Here is a 23,070-nt window from a genome sequence, read left to right on the forward strand (position 1 = left end):
ATTAGTAGATGATGTCGAACCAAATGGTGGGGAAAGTTCTGCAGAAGATTCTGAGTGTGATGAATCCATTAAAGAATTCAGTTTAAAAAAATCAGCAGAAGGATTGGACTTGGCAAGAAAGTTAATAAGTTATTTTATGGGGAGCGCTCCAGAAAATTCAAGAGACAATTGGATATTTATTTATCTCCATATTATGAACTTAATAAAAAATTGCAGCATAGTGGTAAGCGAGGTCTTATTACTGACTTCTTCATAACTAAACCAGCTGAAGTATGCAATGAGAATTATACAAATGATGTCCAAGAGATTTCAAGTGATGATGATGTCCGGCCACTCGTAAATAAAGAACATCTGCGAAAAGTTCATTTTGAAGACGGTTAAAATATGCATTATATTTTATTTTGCCTATAACATTTATGCATTATGTGTAATGAAGTTTACGTACAATTTGTATTTTTATAAGTTTATACTATGTATTTTGTTTCATAGTATATATGTTTTCTTAACTTATATGAATTATCTGAATTAAATAAAAATATTTTTTTTTGTTGGATATGTCATTGTTGTTTATATAATTAAAAAAAAAAACAATTTCGGAACATAACCCTACTTTTTCTATGTGATTTGATTCTTGCATAACGTGATTTATATAACACGGCATTTCTATGGAACCTAACATCTGCGTTATACGAGGGTTACCTGTAATACAATTTAAACTTGACAGAAATAAAGCTCAGATACTAATTTAATTAAGAAAACAGGAGAAAATCATTATTATAGTTTCATGCAAGTACAGTGAATAAGTTTCTGCTAAATCCTTTTAATAACAAAATACAGGCAGCCCCCCCAAACTTATGTAAATTTAAACTTATGCAAATTATAATGAAAAGAGCCAGAAGAATGGTGAATTACAAAAATTTTACTTAACCCACTTACATTATTCACATGCCATCCAATGGCACGACTCCACAAGGCAGACAACCTAAATGGCATGGCACATGTGCACTTGATTCATTCTTGCTTTCAACATAGATGTGCTATATTTTTAGTGCTGTATATAGTCAGTGTTTGCATACTATATATATTTTAGTATTTGCATGGATGCTAATGCCTCGAGGTTCTTAAAAGTTCAAAGAGAAACACATGATGCATTAGCTTGTTATGGAGAGATTTATGAAGAGAAGAAATAAGTGACTGTTCAGTCACCTCTTATCAATTTCATCAAAAAGGATCGAACAGTCAAATCAAATAATTTTTTCTATTTCCTCATACTATTGATATCATCTTATTCTATGAACACATTCTATGAACAAAAAGAAAGCACAAGATATACTTGGACTGCTCCAGATGGAATCAGAAAAAACCAAACACACTTCATTCTGATTAACAGGAGATACAGAAACAGTGTCAAGAAGGTGAAAGTAATGCCAGGAGCAGACTGTGGCTCAAACCACAGACTATGACAGTTTTTCTTACTGTTGAGTGCTTTAATTTTTTTATATTTCTCAGTAATTTTATTTTCTTCGTCTAATTCTTCTATTTCTTTACATTTCTGATTTATCCATTCTTGTTTTACTATTTTGCATTTGTCTTTAATTTGTTTATCCAATTTCTTATATTCTTCTTTCTGTGCCTTTTTTTTATTTTCCTTCTTTCCTCCATTAAGTCCAGTATTTCCTCTGTCATCCATGTTTGTTTTTTTTTTTTTTTTTTTTTTTTTTTTTTTTTTTTTTTTTTTTTTTTGGGCACTTTCTTTTTCCTGGTAACTTTTTTTTGCTGTACTAACTATTAGTTCTTTAAGGCTTTCCCAGTTAGGGTTTTCTTAGTTTTTCTGTTCTCTACTTATTTCATCTGGGAATGTTGTTTTTTTATTTGTTTTTAAATTTTCCAGATTCCACTTCACTATCTTCGTTTTTCTTCTTTATTTTCTTGAGCTTTATTTTAATTGTCATTAACATCTTTGCACACATTTGATGGGTCTGAACTGGACAAACATAAAATCATTCTTTCCTCATTAATTTCTGTGATAATGCCCATTCCCATCATTAACACTGTTACTCTTACATGCATATTCTCACCAGTCCTCCCATCACTGTAGCATTATTTGCAGATGCCAATGCGGTGGTTCTAACTGTGTGTGTGTGTGTGTGTGTGTGTGTGTGTGTGTGTGTGTGTGTGTGTGGAATCAGCCATATGGCAAAGATCAGAGGTGACAGCCGGGAGGACACCTGCTGTGATTTTGCATTCAGACAATATAATTTCCTGTAGTTGCACTCAGAGTTAGCAATCATCGAGGATACGATTTGGTGTTCAGTGGAATATTTCTCCAAAAATCTAAAATTCTCATTAGCGATGCAATTTAATTCCTCAATGACTTTCCTGCGGTCTTAATATTATTACTCTGTCAGCTATATTTCCTAAACAGGAAAGTAGGCTGATTGAGTGATGGTTTTGGGGAAAGCAAGTTGCTTTTCTTGGGTTTTGTGATTAAGATTACATCTGCTACTTTCCATCATGCAAGGAAATAGTGATATCCTAATAACAGAAATTGCATTAATAACAGAAACAATATGAATTACAGCTTTATGTGGCAGGCATTTGATGATTTTCTTAGAAATCCTATCTGGGTCTGGTGCTTGCTATTCTTAAGTTAGGTGATGATATCATGTAACTCAGCAGATGATGTCGGTTTGATGTGGTTTATATATTCTGTGCATTTTAGCATACTTTGTACTCAGGTGTGTATTTGACTGATGATGTTCTAGATCCAAATACCACGGTTGAATAAGTGTAGAGATCATATATTTCCAATATACAAGTAGTAAAAACGTGTATCAGAGATAGTTGAAGAAAGTTTTTTTTTTCACTATGATTTCAATAAACTTGCCAATGCCAAAAACACCTCTGTAGCGCAGCTGGAAGAACAGCGGAACATTGTGCCCTTCGATTGGAAAAGACCTAGGCTCGATTCTTGTCGTGACAAGGGGAATCCTTATATGGGCTTTTTCAACTGAAGATGAGTAAGCTGATCTTATACAGAGATAGCAGAGTTTTTTCTCCCAGAAACTCGAGTTTTTCATCCTGTTTAGAGAAAAATCTGCCTTCAGAACACATGCAATTTATACACAAAAAATACTGTTGTTGGCGTTGATGATAGTAGTGTCGTAGTAGGAGAATAACGTAGTAGTAGAAAGGGTGAGATGTATTTAGCAAAGTAGAATAGATTGCTCTCCTCCGATGAGTTCTGGACTCCTTAGAGATATAATAATAATAAATTATATTCTTTGTTAATCCTTCGCTTATCCTTGCAAACAAAGTTTGCAAGTGAAGTATTTTCATGATTGGACTACTTGTATATATGACTTCACATCATTTGCCTTAGTTTCTATAACTATCCCTGATACAAAGTATTTTAATAATAAGTGACACACCTTTTCAAATACTGATATATGGAAAACATGATTTCTGCATTTATTCAACCTTGATATCTTTTCCCAATCTAAATTGGTCTGGGTAGCAGCCCCTCCCCATAGCATTATACATATCCAGAAGGAACTGTGTTTCACATTATGGTGTACTAGGGCAACTGATGTGAAGTCATTAGTCTCTCTCTATAATATTAGCTGAGTCATAAAGATATTTCATGCGCAATGTTTGTTTGCTTATACTTGGATAAAGGATTAAACAAGAATATAATTTGTTTGCAAGTTTAATTTAAATTCAATTTGTGTGTGAAGTCTGTGATTGAAACTAACATGATTAACTTTTAAAGTATGTAAAAGTACCATTGTATAAATGTACTGTATACACAATAGCAACTGTGCGTGATTAAATTAAATCCAATTTACATAAAATTGAGTGACAAAAATTTGTGGAATGTAACTCTTATGTAAGTGAGGGACTACTATCATTTTACTTTATTTTATTCCTAAAAAAATATGACGACGACTTTAATAATAACTGAGTCATTGTCAATAATGAGTGAGTATAAAGATATTTACCTTTTCTTCCATAACATGAAGGTCATCATTTGTAGCTTGAATGACATTCATTGATCCAGAAGAGGAAGCCCATGCAAGCCGTATGATAGCTCGTACTGTGGATAGATCTGGAAGGTGTTCCATAACCTATATTTGAAAGAATTCACAATTAATGTTTTCTGCTATAACTTACAGAAGTTGTAAAATTAACAAGTTAAAAAGTATCTGAAGGATAGAGACTGCAATCCATAATTAGTTTATCTCGGTATATATTTTAAAGAATTAATTCTTTTAAATAAAGGTGCACATTAAGCACAGTTAAATATTTAACAGACTAAGGTTAATTATAGCACACGTATTATAAATCATCAAGTATAGTATATTACAGTGGGCAATTCAAAAAATCAAACAATGAAGACATGATAAATGGAATTTTTTATTGTCTGTAGCTGTGAAATAGCCAGGCAAATAAACAATACTATTAAAATGCAATGGGAGGTGTATGTATGTGTGTTTTGCGAGAATAAATATTAAAACAAAAAACATTATATATATAAATCTCTACTTTTCTCACATTGACCAAAGACAAGCTTCCTCTTTTTTTTTTTTTTGTATGTTTTCCAGCTTCATTGCTCTTGCACCTTATGTTATGAACAAACTGGAAGATATGCTTTTATTCATAATGAAACTGAATAGTCTTGACTTCCTTAATATGCATCTCCACTAAGCATAGAATTCAATGGAATATGCAAGAAACTTTCGTAAAAGCTGAGCTCTTATGGAACATCTTCATGATGAAACTTTTGAAATGCTGCTTCATTGTTCTAACCAAAATAGATTAAATGGTCAGCATTTATCTCCTTTATAGGAAATCCGTAAATCAGTTTAAAAAGTATTAACTTTTAATTTTATTTTTAAATATATATATTCCATTCCATTCATGTGCCGTCTCCTATCTAGGAGGTTGGCTACCATGATGTTACTCATGGTTAACTATGGGCGTAACGACATGTGGTGAGGCCCGTATCTCTTCACATATTACCATAAGTATTCATGACTGTAGTAGTGTATGTTCAGGGGGAACAGTTTGCCTGTTCTGAGGGATGAAAAACCAGAGTTTCCAGATGAAAAAACCCTATACCTTCCTATGAGACTGGTTAACTCACCTTTAGTCGAAAGAGATCAGGTAAAGGTTCTTCACGTCATCGATGGGAAATGAACCCAGTTCTTTCCGACCAAAGGGCATTGTCTATACCGACTGAGCTATGGAGGCTCAAAATATATATACATATATATATATGTAGAAAGTATTTTTACCTTGGGTATAAATATATGTTACAGATACCAAGCAATTTTAAACCTGGTTTTACTCCATTTCCCAAGTGGAACTTGGGAAATGGAGTAAAAGTGGAACTTGGGTACTTGGGAAATGGAGTAAAACCAGGTTTAAAATTGCTTGGTATCTGTAACATATATATATATATATATATATATATATAAATCTGAAAACACACCCCAACTCAATATCACCAGAGTTAAATATCGGTACTATTAACATAAGAAGCCTGAATGGCAAAGAAATGGAGCTAGTTGAGGAATTAGATAACTACCAAATCGACTAAATAGGGATCACTCAAACAAAAAAGACAAAAACTGGTGAGATCTTTATGAGCAATAAATACAAAATGTTATATTCAGGCAATGACAATCAAGGAAAAGAAGGAGTAGCCATAGTATTCAACACTAAATACAAGGCTAATCTTCTTGAATAGCAGACAGTCTCAAGTAGAGTGATGTGGGGAAATATAAGAATAGGGAAATGGACAATGAGACTTATTTGTGCCTATGGTCCCACAGAAGGTTCTACTAAGGTAGAAGTGGAAGAATTTTTTGAAGCATTAGAGAAAGCAACTGACACAATGAAAAAGGAAAAGTTGGCCTTTGTTGGGGATCTAAACAGCAGAGTAGGAAATGATTGTCAGACATATAAAAATATTTTGGGAAAATTTGGAGAAAAGAGCAAAGTTAATAATAATGGCAAATACCTGTTGGATTTCTACTCAGGACATGGACTGGTAATTAATAACACCATGTTAAAATATAAAAAGGTGTACAAATTCATATGAAGAGAAGAGGCAAGGAATAAGAAAACTCTCATTGACTATGTTATTGTTGATAGTGATGTTTTCTCCCTCATGCAGGACACCAGAGTGTACAGAGGATTTGAAATTGGAAGTGATCAGTTTTATCCTGAATTTCATATTGAAAGGAATAATATGTAAGAAAGTATTAAAGCGAATAAAAGTTGAGCAGCTCTCAGATGTGAAGTAGACTAAAATACACAAAGATTATTGAAGAAAAAACGAAAGAGTTTGAGAAGAGGAACCAAACCTTGGAGATTCAGTGACAAGCCTTGAAGAAAACCTTGATTGATTCAGCCAGATAGCCATGTGGTGAGGTTGTGTGCAAGGATAGAAAAATCAACACTTCATTGTGGATACAGGAAGTTAAAGAGGCAGTGAAGGAAAAGAAGAAAGCATATCAAGCATTCCTGGCAAATAAGTCAGCTTGTGCTCTTAGAGAATACAGCGACAAATGTAAGAAAGCTAAACGCTGTGTAAAATTAAATAAACAAAAGTCATGGGAGGACTTTGGTAAGAACATAATAAATATCAAGAAGGTGGCAAAATATTCTGGAGGTTGTTGGAGAAGCTTAGAAATGGAGGAAAGAGTGCTGTAAAAGGAGTTAGAGATGATAATGGTGACAGGAAAATGGAAGAAAAAGATATCATTGAAGTATGGGAGTAAATACTTTGAAAAATTGCTAAATGAAACAAGCAGTGAAATAAACAACTTTTTTTTACTAAATAATTTAAGGAAATTACAACATCAACTAGGATATACATTAAAATAAATTTTAATATACTTCAATATTTCGGCAACATTTCTTGAAAGCCATTTTCAAGAAATTTAAGAACAAGACACGTGCATGCAGGCACAGCAAACAGTAAGTGAGGAAGAAGCAGGAAGCTATTATTTCTCTTAAAGTCCTGATGCTGCCCCCTAGCGGGCAATGTTGGTATTCTTGGGTGACTGGGCTGAAGGTCTTCTGATGTAGGTTTCCCAAATTTAAGGCAGTTTCATGCAGCCAAATTTGTTGAGGTTTGGATTGTTTCTTAGGGCTGAAGCTGATTCCATGAAAAGCCTTTCATATTTGTATTTACTACGGTGTATTAGCGTGGCTTTCTTCCACCGTATTCCATGGCAGGTATCCAGCGCATGGTCAGCAAGACCAGAGTGGCTGCATTGGTGAAACCGGATGTAGTCCTTGTGTTCTGAAATTCTGATATTTGGTGTCCTGCCTGTTTGGCCAAAGTAGGACAGCCAACAGCAGCTGCAAGGGATCTGGTATACACTGGTAGGTCTTCGGGGAGGGGGGGGGGGGTTAGTAGAGCAGATTAGGGATGCCAATTTTTTATATGGTCTATAACAAGAAGATGTCAGCTTTTTTTTAGATTTTTGTAATTTTTTCCGAGGTGCCTCGGATATAGCATACGGGGATGGATTTAGGGTAATCCCCTGCTGTGTATGTATGGGGGGGGGGGGTTGTGGTTTACTGGTTTCAATATTTTTTTGGGATTTTTTTTTTGGGGGGGGAGGGGGTAGCCATTGGCTGAGAAAGCGTTGAGAATATGGTTTAGTTCTGTGGTTAGGGCATTGTCATTTGAACAGATAAGTTAAGCCCTGTTGTGTAGTGTCTTAATGACTCCATATTGTTGTGAGGAGGGGTGGTGGGATTGTTGGTGAATGTATCTGTCTGTATGGTGGGTTTTCTGTAGACTGAGAAAACCAAGGTTCCATCAGGCTGACGGGTGACTAGTGTGTCTAAGAAAGGAATGCAGTTGTTTTTTTCTTCTTCCAGGGAGAATTTGATTCTGAGGTGTTGTTTGTTTAAGTGTGTTAAGAAGGAGAGGAGTGCATCGGAGCCATGTGGCCAAATAGCGTACACATCATCAACATAGCGAAGCCAAATGGTTGGTTTTTCTGCGGCAGAGTTTAAGGCTTTCTCTTCAAAAGTCACTATATAAAAGTTTGGAAAGGGTGGGGAGAATGGAGAACCCATGGCTGTCCCCTCTATTGTTTGTAGAATTTTCCTTGCCAAACAAAATAGCCTGAATTCATTGTAAACTAAAATAGGGCTGTGATATCGGGAAGAAATTTAGCTTGGATTAGCTCTAAGTATTCTTTGGAGTGGGACATTTGTGAATAAGGAGGAGACATCAAAACTGACCATTACGTGAGTGTGTTTGAGTGTAAGGTTTTTCTATGCTGGCTTTGAAGTGGGAACAAATCGCCACGACTCGCTGTTTCCTGAATGATGCTAACTTAGCTATCCAGGCACTCGAAGATGACCTTTCAAGCACTTTTAAGCCACAAAATTTGGTCTATTTTATATGACATCTCATGCACTGCAGCGGAGAAAGAATTTAAAAAAGTATGAGATCGACACATCAAAAAATTTGAAAATTTAAAAAAGAACTCAATCTCGAAACCACAACTTCCTACCAAAAAGGTAGTCAACCTTTCGTCATTTAGTGTGAAACCTGAAGCACTCGATGCCCTTGCACGTAGCCACAACTTCGCCATTGCGCCAGAAGAATACCTGAAGATATTATGATACGAATTGGACACGGCATATGACACTTTCCAAACCACGTCGCCAACGATATTAGACTGGATGTGGCCTGTGTTCTGACTAAAGCTAAACCACCAAAAGCCGACATGCCCAATAAGGAAATTAAATCTCTACTAGAATTAAAGAAAAACAAGAAAATAATAATCACCAAAGCTGATAAAGGGAACGCCACAGTATTGCTTAACCAAAAGGATTACACAGGTAAGCTGAATGCTCTATTGTTAGATTGGGCTACTTACCTCCCTATTGAGTACAATCCCACCAACTCACAAATTAGAAAACTCCACAGGCTCCATAAGAAGGTCACTTCTTGGCCCTGTGGAAATACTAACAAATTAAAACCATTTAACTCCACATCCCCCCCCCCCCCCCCAGTATTTATGGACTCACAAAAATACATAAGGAGAATGTGCCATTACGTCCCATAGTGAATGGCACTGATTTCCTCACATACAAACTTGTTAAACATTTCGCCAAAGCTCTCTCACACTATACTGGCAACACAACCCTCACACATAAACTCAGCCCACTTCAAAGCCAGCATAGAAAACCTTACACTCAAACACACTGACGTAATGGTCAGTTTTGATATCTCCTCCTTATTCACAAATGTCCCACTCAAAGAATACTTAGAGCTAATCAAACTAAATTTCTTCCCGATATCACAGGGCTATTTCAGTTCACAATGAATTAAGGCTATTTTGTTGGCAAGGAAAATTGTACAAACAAATAGAGGGGACAGCCATGGGTTCTCCACTCTCTCCACCCTTGGCCAACTTTTATATGGAGACTTTTGAAGAGAAAGCCTTAAACTCTGCCCCACAAAAATCAATCATTTGGCTTCGCTATGTTGATGTGTTCGCTATTTGGCCACATGGCTGCGATACACTCCTCTTCTTCCTAACACACTTAAACAACCAACATCCCAGAATCAAATTCATCCTGGAAGAAGAAAAAAACAACTGCCTTCCTTTCTTAGACACACTAGTCACCTGCCAGCCTGATGGAACCTTGGTTTTCTCAGTCTACAGAAAACCCACCCATACAAGCAGAAAACATTCACCAACAATCCCACCACCCCTCCTCACAACAATATGGAGTCATTAAGACACTACACAACAGGGCTTAAATTATCTGTTCAAATGACAATGCCCTGATCACAGAACTAAACCACATCATCAACACTTTCTCAGCCAATGACCCCCCCCCCCCAAAAAAAAAAAAATATTGAAACCAGTAAACCACAACCCCCCCCCCCCCCCCATCTGACAACAAGGATTACTCTAAATCCATCACCATACCCTATATCCCAGGCACCTAGGAAAAAATTACAAAAATCCTAAAAAAACATGACTTAACTTCTTGTTACAGACCATATAAAAAATTAGCATCCCCAATCCGCTCTACTAAAGACCAACCCCCCCCCCCCCCCCCCCCAACCCACAGACCCTGCCTGCCATATACCATGTCCCTTGCAGCTGTAAGCTGTCCTACTTTGGCCAAACAGGCAGGACACCAAATATCAGAATTTCAGAACACAAGGACTACATCCGTTTCACCAATGCAGCCACACTGGTCTTGCTGACCATGCGCTGGACCACCTGCCATGGAATACGGTGGAAGAAAAGCCACGCTAATACACTGTAGTAGATACAAATATGAAAGGCTTTTCATGGAATCAGCTTCAGCCCTAAGAAACAATCCAAACCTCAACAAATTTGGCTGCATGAGACTGCCTCAAATTTGGGAAACCTACATCAGAAGACCTTCAGCCCAATCACCCAAGAATACCAACATTGCATGCTAGGGGGCAGCATCAGGACTTTAGGAGAATTAATAGCTTCCTGCTTCTTCCTCACTTACTGTTTGTTGTGCCTGCATGCATGTGTTTTGTTTACGCACGTGTTATAATGAAAACAAATTTAAAATGTTTTAGACTAAATAGATTTTTTTTTTATCTTAAAAGAAATGTATTTAATTTTTATTATTTCTTTTTTTGTTATTTTTTATATTTAATGGAAAAAAATCATACATTGGTGCGGATTCAAAAATTTTGCTTCCTGTGTATTTCGGTGCTTAATGAATATTAGTAAATATATGCTTATTCATATGTTTCATTTCAAAGCAGAAATCTAAGAATTGCAGTTTCAAATATTTCACCTGATATTGACTTTTTGTGCAGCAGTATTGAAACACATCCATCACATTAAATTATTAAACTTCTTTTATGTTTTTAATTCTTTCTTTATTACTAATCATTTTACGTTTCATGTGCTTGTACTGCAAATGTACAATAACAATATATCTGTCTATATAAAAATATGAGATAATGTGGCATGTCAAATGTGTATGTAAGATGCTAAAAATGTAATATTTGCATTTGATTTTTGCAATATTCGCTGTTTATGTTTTGTATTGAATATAAATATAAGAAATATTATAATAATACATGTGTATATTATGATTTTTTTTTGAGGGGGGGGGCCGTGAAATATTTTAATTTTTTCAAAGGGGGCCCTGACATCTAGAAGTTTAGGAAACACTGCTCTAGTAGTGCTCCTAAAAATCTAGTAGTTGATAATTGCATGCACAATTATCAACTACTAGATTTTTTTATTATTATTTATTACTATTTGGGATGTTTATGTTTTGTATTGAATATAAATACAATAAATATTATAATAATATATGTCTATATTACAATTTTTTTTCGAGCGGACCGTGAAATATTTTAATTATTCCAAAGGGGGGGCCCTGACATCTAGAAGTTTGGGAAGCACTGCCTTAGACAATAGAAATATAAGATCTCATAACGTTGGAGTCTTGACAAGTAACAGACTGATTTGGAAGAAAACTGTAGATAGGGAGTTAGTAATGATGTAAATTTTTCATGTAGTACTATCATATCCTGTACACCCCTTGAGGGTACCATGGCAGGAATTTGATGATGATGAACAAGCAGTGATAGCACAGTGGTAAAAAACACTGACCAGGCATGCAGTCAGGAATACATATCCATTCTTGTAGTAGAAAAAGCCATCAAAGGCTTGAAATGTGGAAAGGCAGTAGGAGTAGATGATATTCAACCAGAAATGCTGAAGTATGGTGGTATAAAAGTCTTACAGTGGCTGCATTGCACAGTTCAGAAGACCTAAACAAAGCGACGAATCTCCGATGATTGGAGTAGCGCTCTCATAGTACCTGTATATAAAAAGGGAAATAAAACTGAATATGAGAATTACAGAAGTATTTCTCTACTGAGTGTTCCTGGCAAGATCTATGCAAGTATACTTGAGAAACGGTTGAGAAGAATTGTGGAAGAAAAGCTTGGTGAAGAACAAGCTGGCTTCAGACCAAATAGAGGATGTCATGATCAGATCTTCACTTTATGACAAATAGTTGAGAAAGCATGGAATATAACAGAGATTTGTATTTAAGTTTTGTCGATCTGGAAAAGGCATATGACAAGGTGTTAAGAGAGAAGCTATTCAATATGCTACAGTTATATGGTGTCGATGGGGGCATTATATCAAGCAATACTTAGTCTTTATTTGAGTTGTAAGTCAGCAGTTAGAATTGAAGGAAGTACAGGAAGATGGTTTAATGTTAAATCTGGTGTGAGACAAGGATGTACATTATCCTTTCTGTTATTCATTATCTATATGGATCGCATTATGAAGGAAAGTGGTATTAAACATGATATCAAAATTGGATATGTTAATGTCAGCTTTTTGCTTTATGTGGACGATGTTATACTTCTAAATAAATCATCTACAAGTCTGCAAGTTTCCCTGACTAAATTGAATAACTGTGGTAATAGATATGGTATGAAGGTCAGCAATAAAAAGACAAAGATAATGAAAATAGGCAGAATCGTTGAAATTGTCATCTGCGTTGTGAACGGAGAACATGCGGAACAAGTAAAACATTTCAACTACTTAGGCATGATTTTTAGTGAAAATGGTAAGGAAAAAGGAAGTGAAAAAGGAAGTCAATTGAACAAATTCATATGAAATAAGAGAGAAATTAGTCGGAACACTAAATTAGCTGTATACAAGACAGTGTTCAAACCAGTTTTATCTTATGGATCTCAGAGCTGGGTCAGAAGTAAAACACTTGACCAAAGACTAGAGACCACAGATATGATAGTCCTGAGAAAGATTATATGCGTGAACAGATGGCATCAATGGCAATATCATATTAAAAATGAGGATATTAGGAAAGAACTTGACACTGTAAGCATCCAGGAATGTGTTAGCCAAACTAATCTCAATTGGTACGGTCTTAAACAGAATAGCAGAGGAAAGATTAGCAAAACAAGTGTTCTCTGCCAGGTTGGGCAGGATAAAAGACCCATAGGAAGACCAAGATATAGGTGTATTGATATGACAAAAAGTTCCTTAGAAGATAGAAATATAAGATCTGACAATGTTGGAGTCTTGATGGGTAACGGATTGATTTGGAGGAAAATTGTAGATGGGAAGTTAGTAATGATGTAAATTTTTTTATGGAATACTATCATATCCTGTATACACCCCTTGAGGGGTACATGTCAGGAATTTGATGATGATGTCATTCACCAATTTCCTATCTGGATAGGCACGGTAGATGGATTCCTCTTTAGCTTTCCCTCATCAGTGAATATGTACATCAATGTTATGTGTTTATGCCCACATTCTTTGTTTTATACATTAACAATCATCTCTCTCTCTCTCTCTCTCTCCCTCTCAATGATGACAAATCTATTTGCAGTTCTGATGGTGGTAGTAGTAGCATTTCTCTTTAATTAACAAGCCTGGTAGTGCCCAAATGATTCAAGGTTAAAGATCTTCCATAATAAATGTCAAAGTGATCTGCTTACCATACTCTAGTGGAAATAAGATCAAAATTAACTTCAGCACTATAAAAACACAGTCCTTTTTCTTTTGGGGAAAATCATACTTTGCCAACCTTCCTCCTACTTCAGAAAATATTCAAGTCTCCACTCCAGACTGAATTTCTCTTCTTGGACTGACTGTAAACATCAAACCTTTCCTAGCACAAACATCATATCCACAATGTCTTCAGCCTCTCAAAAATTTGGTGCCCTCTTTAATTCAAGATGCTAATACTACATCTTGGCTATATATCTTCTAATGTATCAAATCTAAATACAGCCAATCTTGGAATACTCTTCCCACATTTGATTTGGGATAGCACACCAGAGACCTTCATAAAAATGATTGATTCTATCCAGAAGAGGTCGATCAGATCAATATATGATCCTCTCTAAACATACTGCATCACCTTCTCATACAATATCTCTGTTCCTGCAATATGCCTTTCTTGAGGTATTTTCACAAACAACTCTACTAAACTGGCCATCATTGGTCCTCCATTTCTTTTAAATACATAACAACATTCATATCATGTTCATCAGCCTTGTAAACCAACTTCTCATCATAATATTTCCAATCCTTCTATCTGGAATAGATTTCCACTTATAATTTACTCCAAGGAATAACTCTCAAAGGAAGAATCAGCAGTTCAAGAATCACAATGAATTCCTCCTTTATCAGTGAGTACCTTGCCTACTCAGTGTTTATAAATTTTGTGACATTCCATATTTGTTCTTGATATATAATTAAAGGAATAAACTTTCATTATAGCAAACTACTGAAACTTTGTTTTTATATATGGGAATGCAGTATGTACAAATATTAATAATAAAATATAAGATTGAAACTCATGTAGAAAATATTGACATTTAATTGAAAATTTTTTCCTATGTTCCAAAGAGCATCTTCAGTAGAGACATGGAACACAATTATACAAATAACAGAAAAATACTAAAAAACCCACCACAGCTATAAGATAACAAAAAATGGTCAACATTTACCTAACTAAAAAAATTAAAAGAATTAAACAAATTAGGAAAGAGAAGATTAAAAATTTACTACAGTGGAACCTTATTGGTCGAACATAATTCATTCCCTAAAGGATGTTCGGAAACCGATTTGTTTGAAAACTGAAACCATTTTCCCATAAGAATTAAAGTAAAATGGATTAATCCATTCCCGAACCCCAGATGATTGCTTATTTAACCCTTTATAGCAGTACTTCATGCATAAAATCGTATACAAAAACAATGAAAATGCATATAATCTTACACAAAAAGAATAAACACAATAAATAGATAAAATATAGATGAAAATTGATTGCCTGTTTATTTTTGAGTATTGTACAGATCGTTGATTTTGGCATACTGAACTGCACATAGCAAGATCAGAGACACGAACGTCATTTTAATGTTTGGATATGATTTCTTTTTTCACCTCTATCTTGGTTCTAATGACTTTTCTTTTCTCTTTGCTGCTATAACTATCCTTCTTTGGCCTCATGGTGGCTATTTAATAATAATTTATAAAAAAAAAAAAAAAAAAAAAAAAAAACACAAAACACAAAGAAAATCAAGAAAAGGCACAGCAATATTCAAGAATGCGAATGAGTTTAAAGGGAAGTATAACAGGTATTGTGTGAATAATGGTTAGCATGCTGGGTCTCCCGCGATAAGGCTTTTGACTCCATGGAGGCGCCTTATAATAATAATAATATACTATAGTGTCTTAAATTAATTAATTCTCCAGAAATTCCAGCTGGTGTCTGCACTGAGCGTAGGCTACGGCGTAAATGAATGCTCTGCTGCTGTAATCTCAGCCCAAGGAGCATGTGGTTGTTGGTTTGCCTGTTCAGGAATCGAGATTCTGTTCGAAAACTAGTGCGTTTTTTGTTCAGAAAATATGTTCGGGAACTGATTTGTTCGAGACGAGAGTCATTTGACAACCGAGGTTCCACTGTATCTCCATAAAACAATTAAATGTGGACAGACTAAAAGATCTATTTAACTTTAGGCTGAATCGTTGATTGGTTGGTTGGTATGCTGTTTCATGGCACAAAGATAGCTGTCATCATAATGTGCCAGTAAATGGTCATAGTATACATGTGAAAAAATAAAATATGAAATAAGCATATATTGATAAAATATATAAAAATGAATTTCTAAACAGAAAAGTGTACAAAATGAGGTATATAAAAAAAAAAAGAATAAAAATTACTGTTTTATTGATCGTAAAATGATCAATGAAAAACTGTCAGAAGTATAGAAAGTTCATAAAAAAAATGAAAAAAAAAAAAAAAAAAAAAAAACAGCAAGGTATTAAAGGGTGTATAAAAGAAATAGTACTCTATATATAAATATTAAAAAAAATAGTGAAATCATTCTATATAACAGGGATGGTCACAACATGGCTCAAGTCCACCACCAACAGATATCGATCTCCTACACTAAAAGAAATCAGGAAAATTTATTTTATTTATGACTACACCACCTGAGTTCTTCACAAAGCATCAGAGATACGTCCTAGCACCTCTGGGATACAGCTAATTCTAATTGTGGGTTTAATTAACAGTCGTAGCAATTCCCCAAATTCTTAACATACAGGTTCCGAGTTTTTTGCGAGGCAGTTCATTGTACAAAGATCAGGTAATAGTCCCTATTAAGCAAACAAAATATATTTATTGTAACTTAAAGTAATTCTACACTATTATACACTTTTCATACAACTTCTTTCTTAATCTTATCATCATGATCAAATTCCTGACATGTACCCTCAAGGGGGGTGTACAGGATATGATAGTACTACATGAAAAATTTACATCATTATTAACTTCCTATCTACAATTTTCCTCCAAATCAGTCTGTTACTTGTCAAGACTCCAACATTATCAGATCTTATATTTCTATCGTCTAAGGAACTTTGTACCGTATCACTCCACCTATATCTTGGTCTTCCTCTGGGACGTTTTCCTGCTAACCTGGCAGAGTTCACTTGCTTTGCTAATCTTTCCTCTCCCATTCTATTTAAGTAACCATACCACCTGAGATTAGCTCTGCTAATGCATTCCTGGATGCTGACAATGTCAAGTTCTTTTCTAATATGCTCGTTTTTAATGATATTGCCATTGATGCCATCTGTTCACGCCTCTAATCTTTCTCAGGACTCTTATATCTGCGGTCTCTAGTCTTTGGTCAAGTATTTTACTTCTGACCCAGCACTCAGATCCATAAGTTAAAACTGGTTTGAACACTGTCTTGTATACAGCTAATTTAGTGTTTTGACTAATTTCTCTCTTATTCCATATGAATTTATTCAATTGACTGCCTACCGATCCAGCTTTGTTGATTCTGTTGTCTATTTCATTCTTAATTTGCCATCTTCAGTAAAAATTGTGCATAAGTAGCTGAAATGTTTTACTTGTTCCACAGGTTCCCCGTTCACAACACAGTTGACATTTTCAACAATTCTACCTATTTTCATTGTCTTTGTCTTTTTAATGCTGACCTTCATACCATATCTATTATAACAGTTATTCAATTTAGTCAGGAAATCTTGCAAACTAGTAGCGAATTTATTTAGAAGTATCACATCGTCCGCATAAAGAAAAGAGCTGACATTAACATCTCCAATTCTGATATCATGTTCAATACTACTTTCCTTCATAATGCGATCCATATAGATAATGAATAACAGAGGGGATAATGTACATCCATGTTTCACACCGGATTTAACATTAAACCATCTTCCTGTACTTCCTTCAATTCTAACTGCTGACTTACAACTCAAATAAAGACTAAGTATTGCTTAATATAATGCCACGTTGACACCATATAACTGATGCATATTGTATAGCTTCTCTCTTGGCACCTTGTCATATGCCTTTTTCAGATCGACAAAACTGAAATACAGATCTTTGTTATGTTCCCATGCTTTCTCAACTATTTGTCGTAAAGTGAAGATCTGATCCTGACAGCCTCTATTTGGCCTGAATCCAGCTTGTTCTTCACCAAGCTTTTCTTCCCAAACGTTTCTCAAGTATACTTGCCTAGATCTTACCAGGAATACTCAGTAGGGAAAAACCTCTGTAATTCTCACATTCAGTTTTATTTCCCTTTTTATATATATAGGTACTATTAGAGTTCTACTCCAATCATCGAGAATTCGTCCCCCTCTGTCCAGTCTCTCTGAACTATGCAGTGCAGCCATTGTAAGACTTTTATACCACCATACTTCAGCATTTCTGGTCGAATATCATCTATTCCTGCTGCCCTTCCATATTTCAAGCCTATGATGGCTTTTTCTACTTCAAGTATGGATATGTATTCCTGACTGTATGCCTGTTGACTGTTTTTTACCACTGTGATATCACTGCTTGTTTCATTTAGCAATTTTTCGAAGTAATTCCTCCATACTTCAAGGATATCCTTTTCTCCTGTTTTCATGTCACCTTTATCATCTCTAACTCCTTTTACAGCACTCTTTCCTCCATTTCTAAGCTTCTTCAACAACCTCCAGAATATCTTACCACCTTCTTGATATTTATTTTCTATGTTCTTGCCAAAGTCCTCCAATGACTTTTGTTTAGCTAGATTTACACAGTGTTTAGCTTTCTCATTTGTCTCTGTATTCTCTAAGAGCAAAAGCTGACTTAATTGCCAGGAACTTTTGATATGCTTTCTTCTTTTCCTTCAATGACACTTTAACTTCCTGTGTCCACCATGGAGTTCTAATTTTTCTATCCTTGAACACAACTTCACCACATGCCTCTCTAGCTGAATCAATCAGGGCTTTCTTCAAGGCTTTCTTCTGAATCTCCAAGGTTTGATTCCGGTTCTCAAACTCTTTCATTTCTTCTTGAATAATGTTTATGTATTTTAGTCTACAGTTCACATCTGAGAGCTGCTCAACTTTTATTCGCTTTAAAACTTTCTTACATGTCATTCTTTTCAATATGAAATTCAATTTTATCCTGCTCAAGACTAAATAGTGATTGCTTCCAATTACAAATCCTCTGTACACTCTGGTGTCCTGCACCAGGGAGAAAACATCACTATCATCAATAACATAGTCAATGAGACTTTTCTTATTCCTTGTCTCTTCTCTCCATGTGAATTTATGCACATTTTAATGTTGGAACATGGTGTTAGTAATAACCAGTCCATGTCCTGATCATTAATCCAACAGGTATTTGTCATTATTATTAGCTTTGCTCTTTTCTTCAAATTTTCCCCAAAACATTTTTGTATGTCTGACAATCATTTCCTACTCTGCTAATTAGATCCCCAACAAGGACCAATTTTTCCTTTTTCATTGTGTCAGTTGCTTTTTCTAAAGCATCAAAAAATTCCTCCACTTCTACCTTAGTAGAACCTTCTGTGAGACCATAGGCATAAACAGGTCTCATTGTTCAGTTCCCCATTCTCATATTTGCCCACATTACTCTACTTGAGAATGCCTGCCATTTAAGAAATTAGCTTCATATTTTGTGTTGAATATTATGGCTATTCCTTCTTTTCCTTGATTGTCATTGCCTGAATATAACATTTTGTATTTATTGCTCAGAAAGATCTCACCAGTTTTTGTCTTTTTTGTTTCAGTCACCCCCTATTATGTCGTTCTAGTACTTATGTAATTCTTCAGCTAGCTCCATTTCTTTCCATTCAGGCTTCTTACGTTGATAGTACCGATCTTTAACTCTGGGTGATGTTGAGTTGGGGTTTGTTTTCAGATTTGTTCCAGTAGCTGACTTTTCGCTGCTCGCCCTGGTTCCCTGGTGAAAACAACAGGGACCTTGTTTAACTGGGCGACGCCCCAGCCTGCATGAAATTTTGTCATGTTGTACCACCATTTTGTAATTTGGTTTAAGTCAATAAGAATACAATTTGGTCAGCTAAATCTCAAATTGCCAGCCCATCCTCGTTCGTTCAGTATCCAGGTAGATAACCAACAGGGTGCACCACGAGAAGGTGAGGATTGGACATTAGGTCAGAGGCCCTGGTCGGTTCTCCGCATTCCTTTAAAGGCTACATGGAGGTCTCCTCTCAGTTATACAGCTTTGACCCTTAGTAATCCCCTTAATCTTATCTTAATCCCTTAATCCCCTTAATCTTATCTTGAATTTCAATTACTATCTAGCATCATTAAGCTTGTAATTAACAGTGAAAGGAGATTCTCATATTCCAAAATTCTGACACTATTCCTAACTTATGTTATGAACATCTCAATTTCAAACCTTGCTATCCATGACAATACTATTAACCTAGTAACACTATGTTCAGTGGACTCACAATCATCCTTCCGCACTTAACTATTGATACAAAAATCTACTCACAGGTCCTTAATAACACATATAATCCTATCAGCACATGAGATCCTTAGCTGTTTCTGCCAATTTTTCCAATCCATTCTGTGTACTGGATTTCCTCACTTGGTGCTCGGTAGCCAACCTTCTGTAATTCACTTGCTGGAATAGCAGCAAATCTTTGCCGATGGAACTAGGACGAACAAAGGCATCCCACTTTTGGTGCACGAGACAAGTTCCCTTACTTGCTACACATCGATGAAACTTTCAATGCTTCTCCAGGGCTTCCCGCTTCCCACGGGTTGTGTACCAACAAGTCCAATTGGGCCTACTGACTGCAGCTAGAAGAGTACAAGAAAGAGAGAGAAAGAGAGAACCTTGTTCTTGAGGTCTCCTATATACAGTTTTTTGGGAGTTCCCTGTTTCAGGGTCAGAGACCCCTTCCTCAAACATCCTGCGATCACTGATGTCAGCGGTCTTAACCTTGAGTGCAGGTAGGAAAACTTCCTTGTTCGAATGACCTTCAGCGCTATTGTTTCGCTTTCAAGTCCCAGGCATAATATAATATAATATAATATAATAATAATCCACTGTAATCCTTTTTACTTGAGGCAGAACTATTTCAACACTAGGCTATTTTTACAATATCACTCCTGAGTTTAAATAAAGTGCACAATCTTGAATATTCATTCTATTTTAATAATTTTATGAACAATTCAATGTTACTCCTTTTTTCCAGATATCCGTGTAGATTTACATTCAGTATGGCAACGTGTAGTTTTATTATATTTACAATATTTGCGACCTCTGTAAAAGTCGATGTAAAAAAAAAAAAAAAAATTAATAACTTCTACTGCATTGAATTTTAAAGTAGCAATGGGTGATATTTTTCATAATTTTCGCCACACATTCAGAGATGCCTTTAATATACGGTATAGGAGTCCTGTGGACTTCTTCTTGTCTGGGTTGATTTGTAGGAGAGTGACTAATTATTTGTTATTCGATTATATCCATTTAGTAAGGCTATTTCTTGACAATTATTTGTTATTCGATTATATCCATTTAGTAAGGCTGTTTCTTGATAATTACTAATTCTTGTTTTAGAAATTCTTCAGAAGAAGAAATCTTGTGTGCTCTGGGCGAACTGATGTATTATGGATATAATGACCTAAAATAAAGTTAGTTTTCGGCAGACAAAAATGGAGATGAATCCATCTTATCTTGTTTTTGCACTGGATGTGTACATCAAGAAAGGAAATACCTTTTGATGTAAAACACCTGGCACCCTTGATACAAGGATGCAGGGTGTTTTATGACATGATTTAAACATAAGTCACTTTTCATACCTTTGCAGGTATAACAATCCTGTATTCTTTGCCAAGTTGTAGAAAATCCTTGGTGTATTGTTTGTAGAAATGAGTACAGTTCAGGTTCTGTGTAACTCCAAACAGCAAAGACGTAAGTGATGTAGTGTAGCTAAATTGTTGGTTTTGGGTAAGAGCGAAAATTCTATCTTCTAGGTGTTCATGAAAAAAAGTTGGCTAAGTTAGGTGATAAGTGTGAGCCCATTGCTGTTCCTTTCTCTTGTTATATATTTTATCTTTCCATGTGAAGTAACCTGATGTGATTGCAAATTTGAATAATTCCACTATGTTCGGCAGAAATTTTTGAGTTAACAATTCTATTTTCTTTTTGTGAGGGATATTAGTGAAAAGAGAGAGAGAGAATGTCAAAGCTTACTAACATGTCTGTATCTGCTAGTTTAAAACTACTGTCCTGACCTCTGGTGGGAAAAAAAACTTACATAAATGCTAGAGTCCCATTATTATTATCTATTTAGTTATAAAAAATAAATTAATCTATAGAGAAACATGCTATTACATAATTACTCATATTTACTTAACACCCTACACCAGAATGGAAAAGTTCCTGTTCTTTACATCATACAAAAAGCTGGTATGAATGCAAATTTAAAGAAGCCTGTAAAATTTTGATCAACCATCCTAATTTTAATAATAATGGTGGAATAAAAATCCCAAGATTCACATATTCCGCCCACACAGTTCTTCAAGTTTTCCAACAAACCCTAACTTTAGGACTCTAAGCAGCAATTTCAGTTCTTATTGACCACCATCCATATTCTTTTGTTCTAATGTATATATATACTTACATCAGTAATTATGTGATAGCATGTTGCTCTCTAACTTAATTTATTTTTTGTAATCAAATAGATAATAATAACAGGACTCAAGCATTGATGTAGTAAGTTTTTTTTTTTTTTTTTTTTTTTCAAAAGAAGTCAGGCCAGTAGTTTTAATGGCTGACCAAATCAATGTAACTTTAGCATGCTATGTAGACTGTAGTATAGATTGTGTGTGAACTCTAGATGATGACTTTAATGTGAAGGTCAAAACATCGAGTAATTATTTTGGTTCATATTAAACTGAAGTTTTACTTTAACATGGTAGGTGTTTCCATAATTTTTATAATGAATAAATCACATTCTTGAATACAGTGGTAGCACCTGGTCAGAATATAGTATGTCAGATGAGTTGACTTCATGCTTTAAGGGAACATGTGTTGTAGACATTATGAATTATACATGAATAACACTTAATATATAAAAAATTATGAATTTTATTAATTTCTATATATTTTTCCCTTTTTACCAGGAAATTTCGTGGAGGTAAAGAAATCATGAACAACATGCATAACCACCTTGCATTACACAGCATGTAATTAATCACTCAACTCTCAGTCACAGCTGAACTAAGCAGCAGAAATTGACCATTTCCTCTTAGAGTTCAGAGGAAATGGTTAGTTTCTATAATTCAGCATAAGGTCTCAGAAAGGAATTGATAGAACAGACTCCTGTAAACCAAAGCAACTACCTCTGTTCTACTGATTTCCTTGATTTAAATAACACTGAACTGTTTTTGTCAGCACTGCATAATACTGCAACAGAATGGGATCTGAGAGGGAAACAATACAATCAGGAAAGACATCAGCAGATTCAATCAGATGATTCCCAAACTCAATCTGATAGTAAAGACTGGTATAGAATCAGCATAATCTTCTCTACATATGCTAAAGAGTTGCTAGTTTACTGAGCACGACAGAAAGAATTACCACTTCACATCACATCATCTTCACCTTACATGTTAGGCTCAATGGCTTGCTGCAGCCAAGTAACTTAGCTTCATAAAAACTTAATAC

General features: G+C 35.2%; 1 protein-coding gene across 4 annotated transcripts in view; it reads right to left on the reverse strand.

Moving 5' to 3' along the window:
• faf (ubiquitin carboxyl-terminal hydrolase-like faf) overlaps positions 1 to 23,070 on the reverse strand; it is a 1,099,079-nt gene that overhangs the window by 627,454 nt on the left and 448,555 nt on the right. For all 4 annotated transcript variants that reach the window (XM_090401226.1, XM_090401227.1, XM_090401224.1 and 1 more), the window contains one exon: positions 4,002 to 4,127. In XM_090401226.1, the coding sequence (XP_090257352.1) occupies positions 4,002 to 4,127 (126 nt within the window). The remainder of the gene's footprint in view (positions 1 to 4,001; positions 4,128 to 23,070) is intronic.

The sequence above is a fragment of the Typopeltis vanoorti genome, chromosome 12, assembly GCF_054136105.1.
Source record: "Typopeltis vanoorti isolate ZY-2024b chromosome 12, IOZ_Tvanoo_1.0, whole genome shotgun sequence".
Classification (NCBI taxonomy): domain Eukaryota; kingdom Metazoa; phylum Arthropoda; class Arachnida; order Uropygi; family Thelyphonidae; genus Typopeltis; species Typopeltis vanoorti.